General features: G+C 71.9%; 1 protein-coding gene across 1 annotated transcript; it reads right to left on the bottom strand.

Moving 5' to 3' along the window:
• Positions 1 to 5,147, bottom strand: LOC140467931 (queuine tRNA-ribosyltransferase catalytic subunit 1-like). Its single transcript, XM_072563997.1, has 2 exons — positions 4,858 to 5,147; positions 1 to 118 (listed from the first exon to the last, which is right to left on the bottom strand). The coding sequence occupies exons 1-2, from the start codon at positions 5,107 to 5,109 to the stop codon at positions 23 to 25; spliced, it is 348 nt and encodes a 115-aa protein (XP_072420098.1). The 5' UTR covers positions 5,110 to 5,147; the 3' UTR covers positions 1 to 22.
• Between the last annotated feature and the right edge of the window lie 1,453 nt (positions 5,148 to 6,600).

Raw genomic sequence — 6,600 nt, forward strand, 5'->3', positions numbered from 1 at the left:
TCAAAAGGACAAACTTTTTCCCTCATTGAATATTCCATTGCATACTCACTGTTAGAAGCGCTCTCTTCCAGTTCATAAAACCATGCAGCCCATTGGCTTTTGAGATAAGTTCTGGCCCCTGGAGAGAAACATACTTTAGGAATAAACGGCTGGAGATCCCATACAATGAATGACCAACACATGGAACAGCAAGATCCCAAATACTGAACAGTAAACCCTCCTCCCCCCCCCACCCCCAGGCCCTCTCCCCTCTATTCCTAACCAGGCCGCCCTTCGCTCTCACCTGCCCCCTCCACGCGTCCCCGGGTGGGCCCCCTGCCCCTACACCCCTCCCCCCCTCACCAGGCGGACCCACCCCCACCCCCTACCCTCGCGGACCCCCCCCCTCCCCTCCCCGGGCGGACTCCCCCTCCGCCCCCCCCTCCCCGGGCGGACTCCCCCCCCCCCCCCCACCCCCGCTCCCCCCCTCACCGGGCGGACTCCCCCCCCCTCACCGGGAGGACCCCCCCCTCTCCCCCCTCCTCCCCCCCCCACCCCTCCCTCACCAGGCGGACCCCTTCCGCCCCCCCTCTCCCTCACCGGGCGGACCCCTCCCCCCCCCTCCTCCCTCACCGGGCGGACCCCTCCCCCCCCCTCCTCCCTCACCGGGCGGACCCCCCCCCCTCCTCCCTCACCGGGCGGACCCCACCCCCTACTCCCTCACCGGGCGGACCCCCCACCCCTCCTCCCTCACCGGGCGGTCCCTCCCTCCCCCTCACCGGGCGGACCCCCCCTCTCCCTCACCGGGCGGACCCCCCCCCCTCACCGGGCGGACCTCCCTCCACCCCCCTCCCTCACCGGGCGGACCCCCCCCCCCCCCCTCACCGGGCGGACCCCCCCTCACCGGGCGGTCTCTCTCCCCCCCTCACCGGACGGGCCCCCCTCCCCGGGCGGACCCCCCGCCTCACCGGGCGGTCTCTCTCCCCCCCCCTCACCGGGCGGTCTCTCCCCCCACCCCTCACCGGGCGGTCTCTCCCCCCACCCCTCACCGGGCGGTCTCTCCCCCCACCCCTCACCGGGCGGTCTCTCCACCCACCCCTCACCGGGCGGTCTCTCCCCCCACCCCTCACCGGGCGGTCTCTCCCCCCACCCCTCACCGGGCGGTCTCTCCCCCCACCCCTCACCGGGCGGTCTCTCCCCCCACCCCTCACCGGGCGGTCTCTCTCCCCCCCCTCCCCCCCTCACCGGGCGGGCCCCCCTCCCCCCCTCACCGGGCGGGCCCCCCTCCCCCCCTCACCGGGCGGACCCCCCTCCCCCCCTCACCGGGCGGACCCCCCTCCCCCCCTCACCGGGCGGACCACTCCCCTCCCCTCCCCTCCCCCCCCCCTCACCAGGCAGACCCCCCCTCACCGGGCGGAACCCCCCCCTCACCGGGCGGACCCCCCCCCCTCCCTCACCGGGCGGACCCCTCCCCCCCCTCACCGGGCGGACCCCCCCCTCACCGGGCGGTCTCTCCCCCCACCGGGCGGTCTCTCTCCCCCCACCTCACCGGGCGGGCCCCCCTCCCCCCCTCACCGGGCGGGCCCCCCTCCCCCCCTCACCGGGTGGACCCCCCCCCCCCTCACCGGGCGGACCACTCCCCTCCCCTCCCCTCCTCACCGGGCAGACCCCCCCCCTCACCGGGCGGACCTCCCTCCCCCCCTTCCCTCACCGGGCAGACCTCCCTCCCCCCCTTCCCTCACCGGGCGGACCCCCTTCCCTCACCGGGCGGACCTCCCTCCCCCCTTTCCCTCACCGGGCGGATCCCCCCCCCCCTCACCGGGCAGACCCCCCCCCCACCGGGCGGTCTCCCCCCCCCCCCCCCCCGGGCAGACCCCCCCTCACCGGGCGGTCTCCCCCCCCCCCCCCCGGGCAGACCCCCCCTCACCGGGCGGTCTCCCCCCCCCCCCCCCCCCCCGGGCAGACCCCCCCTCACCGGGCGGTCTCCCCCCCCCCCCCCCCACTCACCGGGCGGTCTCCCCCCCCCCTCACCGGGCGGTCTCCCCCCCCCCCCCCCCCTCACCGGGCTGTCTCTCCCCCCCCCCCCCCCTCACCGGGCTGTCTCCCCCCCCCCCTCACCGGGCGGTCTCTCTCCCCCCCCCCTCCCCCCCTCACCGGGCGGTCTCTCTCCCCCCCCCTCCCCCCCTCACCGGGCGGTCTCTCTCCCACCCCCTCCCCCCCTCACCGGGCGGTCTCTCTCCCACCCCCTCCCCCCCTCACCGGGCGGTCTCTCTCCCCCCCCCTCCCCCCCTCACCGGGCGGTCTCTCTCCCCCCCCCTCCCCCCCTCACCGGGCGGTCTCTCTCCCCCCCCCCTCCCCAGGCGGTCTCTCTCCCCCCCCCTCCCCCCCTCACCGGGCGGGCCCCCCTGCCCCCCTCACCGGGTGGACTCCCTCCCCCCCTTCCCTCACCGGGCGGACCTCCCTCCCCCCCTTCCCTCACCGGGCGGACCCCCCCCCTCACCGGGCGGTCCCTCCCCCCCCCCCCCCCTCACCGGGCGGGCCCCCCCCCTCACCGGGCGGTCCCTCCCCCCCCCCCCCCTCACCGGGCGGTCCCTCCCCCCCCCCCTCACCGGGCGGTCCCTCCCCCCCCCCTCACCGGGCGGGCCCCCCCCCCTCACCGGGCGGTCTCTCTCCCCCCCCCCCCCCTCACCGGGCGGTCTCCTCCCCCCCCCCCCCCCTCACCGGGCGGTCTCCTCCCCCCCCCCCCCCTCACCGGGCGGTCTCTCCCCCCCCCCCCCCCCTCCTCACCGGGCGGTCTCTCCCCCCCCCCACCCCTCACCGGGCGGTCTCTCCCCCCACCCCTCACCGGGCGGTCTCTCTCCCCCCCCTCACCGGGCGGACCCCCCTCCCCCCCTCACCGGGCGGACCCCCCCCCTCTCACCGGGCGGACCACTCCCCTCCCCTCCCCTCCACCCCCCCCTCACCAGGCAGACCCCCCCTCACCGGGCGGACCCCCCCCCTCACCGGGCGGACCCCCCCCTCCCTCACCGGGCGGACCCCTCCCCCCCCTCACCGGGCGGACCCCCCCCTCACCGGGCGGTCTCTCCCCCCACCCCTCACCGGGCGGTCTCTCCCCCCACCGGGCGGTCTCTCTCCCCCCACCTCACCGGGCGGGCCCCCCTCCCCCCCTCACCGGGCGGGCCCCCCTCCCCCCCTCACCGGGTGGACCCCCCTCCCCCCCTCACCGGGCGGACCCCCCTCCCCCCCTCACCGGGCGGACCACTCCCCTCCCCTCCCCTCCCCCCCTCACCGGGCAGACCCCCCCCTCACCGGGCGGACCTCCCTCCCCCCCTTCCCTCACCGGGCGGACCTCCCTCCCCCCCTTCCCTCACCGGGCGGACCTCCCTCCCCCCCTTCCCTCACCGGGCGGACCTCCCTCCCCCCTTTCCCTCACCGGGCGGACCCCCCCCCCCCTCACCGGGCAGACCCCCCCTCACCGGGCGGTCTCCCCCTCACCGGGCAGACCCCCCCCCCACCGGGCGGACCCCCCCCCCACCGGGCGGTCTCCCCCCCCCCCCGGGCAGACCCCCCCCCCACCGGGCGGACCCCCCCCCCACCGGGCGGTCTCCCCCCCCCCCCCGGGCAGACCCCCCCCCCACCGGGCGGACCCCCCCCCCACCGGGCGGTCTCCCCCCCCCCCCCGGGCAGTCTCCCCCCCCCCCGGGCAGACCCCCCCTCACCGGGCGGTCTCCCCCCCCCCCCACTCACCGGGCGGTCTCCCCCCGCCCTCACCGGGCGGTCTTCTCCCCCCCCCCCCCCTCACCGGGCGGTCTTCTCCCCCCCCCCCCCTCACCGGGCGGTCTTCTCCCCCCCCCCCCCTCACCGGGCGGTCTTCTCCCCCCCCCCCCTCACCGGGCGGTCTTCTCCCCCCCCCCCCCTCACCGGGCGGTCTTCTCCCCCCCCCCCCCCCTCACCGGGCGGTCTTCTCCCCCCCCCCCCCCCTCACCGGGCGGTCTTCTCCCCCCCCCCCCCCCACCGGGCGGTCTCTCCCCCCCCCCCCCTCCTCACCGGGCGGTCTCTCCCCCCCCCCCCCTCCTCACCGGGCGGTCTCTCCCCCCCCCTCCTCACCGGGCGGACCCTCCCCCCCCTCCTCACCGGGCGGTCTCTCCCCCCCCCCCCCCTCCTCACCGGGCGGTCTCTCCCCCCCCCCCCCCCTCCTCACCGGGCGGTCTCTCCCCCCCCCCTCCTCACCGGGCGGTCTCTCCCCCCCCCTCCTCACCGGGCGGACCCTCCCCCCCCTCCTCACCGGGCGGTCTCTCCCCCCCCCCCCCCTCCTCACCGGGCGGTCTCTCCCCCCCCCCCCCCTCCTCACCGGGCGGTCTCTCCCCCCCCCCTCCTCACCGGGCGGACCCTCCCCCCCCTCCTCACCGGGCGGACCCCTCTCCCCCCCCCCCCCCCCTCACCGGGCGGACCCCTCTCCCCCCCCCCCCCCCCTCACCGGGCGGACCCCTCTCCCCCCCCCCCCCCCTCACCGGGCGGACCCCTCTCCCCCCCCCCCCCTCACCGGGCGGACCCTCCCCCCCCCCTCACCGGGCGGTCCCTCCCCCCCCCTCACCGGGCGGTCCCTCCCCCCCCTCACCGGGCGCTCCCTCCCCCCCCTCACCGGGCGCTCCCCCCCCCTCACCGGGCGGACCCCCCCCCCTCACCGGGCGGGGCCCCCCCCCCCCCTCACCGGGCGGGCCCCCCCCCCCTCACCGGGCGGTCTCCCCCCCCCCTCACCGGGCGGTCTCCCCCCCCCCTCACCGGGCGGTCTCCCCCCCCCCCTCACCGGGCGGTCTCCCCCCCCCCCTCACCGGGCGGTCTCCCCCCCCCCCCTCACCGGGCGGGCCCCCCCCTCACCGGGCGGGCCCCCAGGTGGTATGTGTTCCCGAGGAGGATGCTGCAGCCCAGGGCCTCGAGCTGCCTCACGGCGATGCCTTTGAGGGTTCCCTGGGTTCCGACCGGCATAAAGACCGGGGTCTGGAGCTCCCCGTGCGGCAGCTCGAGCTGCAGGAGCCGGGCCCGGCTCACCGGGCACTCGCGGCGGCTCACGACCCGCAGCGGGGCCGAGGCTGAGGCTGAGGGCGCGCCTGGGCCTGGGGCCGGGGACATGGCGGCGGGAGCGGGAGCGGGAGCGAGCACCGCGCGCGGGCACGCCACCACCACCCTATAGGCTGCAAACTATAGATTATCATATAGATTCCGGGTTAAAGTGTACTCCCCATTACCATGTCCATTATAACAGACTCCCATTTGACTACATACTATACACTATCATATAGATTATCGTTATGCTATATGTTATAGGTTACATGCTATAAATTATCATATATGACAGATTCATAGACAGCAGGAGCAGGAGTAGTCCATTCGGCCCTTCATGACCATGGCCTGTTCCCGCCATTCTCACCAAATAATGTGGTAAACCTTCGCTGCACTTCCCCTACAACAAGAACATCCTCCCTCAGATAAGGAGATCAAAACTGCACAATATTCCAGGTGTGGTCTCACCAAAGCCCTGTATAATCACAGCAAGACATACCTGCTCCTGCACACTTTATACTCTTCTAGGGAATCACTGCTGTCCATACCTATCACATGTTTCCTTCTTTATTTTGACCAAAACCTCAATTTCTCTAGTCATCCAGCATTCCCTGTACCTATCACTCTTGCCCTTCACCCTAACAGGAACATACTGCATCTGGATTTTTGTCTCTGAGATTTTGGGTGATGGGGTAATCTTTACGATACTGGTGATATGGGAATTTCTCTGATCTTGAATGATATGGGAATTGCTCTGATATTTCAACAAAAAGAAGATATTTACCAAGTATGGACAGCTGGGATCAAGTGAATCCCTCAAGATGTATAAGGGAAGTAGGAGTATATTCATTGAGTATTAGATTAGATTAGATTACTTACAGTGTGGAAACAGGCCCTTCAGTCCAACAAGTCCACACCAACCCGCCAAAGCGCAACCCGCCCAGACCCATTCCCCTTACCCCTAACACTATTGGTAATTTAGCATGGCCAATTCACCTAACCTGCACATTTTTGGATTGTGGGAGGAAACCAGAGCACCCGGAGGAATCCCACAGAGACACGGGGAGAATGTGCAAACTCCACACAGTGCTGTGAGACAGCAGTGCTAACTACTGTGCCACCCACTAGTCATAGAGATGTACAGCATGGAAACAGACCTGTCGGTCCAACCTGTCCACGCCGACCAGATATTCCAACCCAATCTAGTCCCACCTGCCAGCACCTGGCCCATATCCCTCCCAACCCTTCCTATTAGTACACCCATCCAAATGCCTCTTAAATGTTGCAATTGTACCAGCCTCCACTACTTCCTCTGGCAGCTCATTCCATACACGTACCACCCTCTGCGTGAAAAAGTTGCCCCTTAGGTCTCTTTTATATCTTTCCTCTCTCTAATCAAGAGGGAAATCAGTAGGGCAAGAAGGGAACATGAGGTAGCTTTGTAAAATAGGGTCAAGGAGAATCCAAAGAGATTCTATAAATAGACTAAGGGAAAAGAGTAACTAGAGAGACAATATGCTCCTTAAAGATGTACAAGGCCATCTATGTGTGGAACTGCTG

Source organism: Chiloscyllium punctatum, chromosome 46, assembly GCF_047496795.1.
Source record: "Chiloscyllium punctatum isolate Juve2018m chromosome 46, sChiPun1.3, whole genome shotgun sequence".
NCBI lineage: Eukaryota > Metazoa > Chordata > Chondrichthyes > Orectolobiformes > Hemiscylliidae > Chiloscyllium > Chiloscyllium punctatum.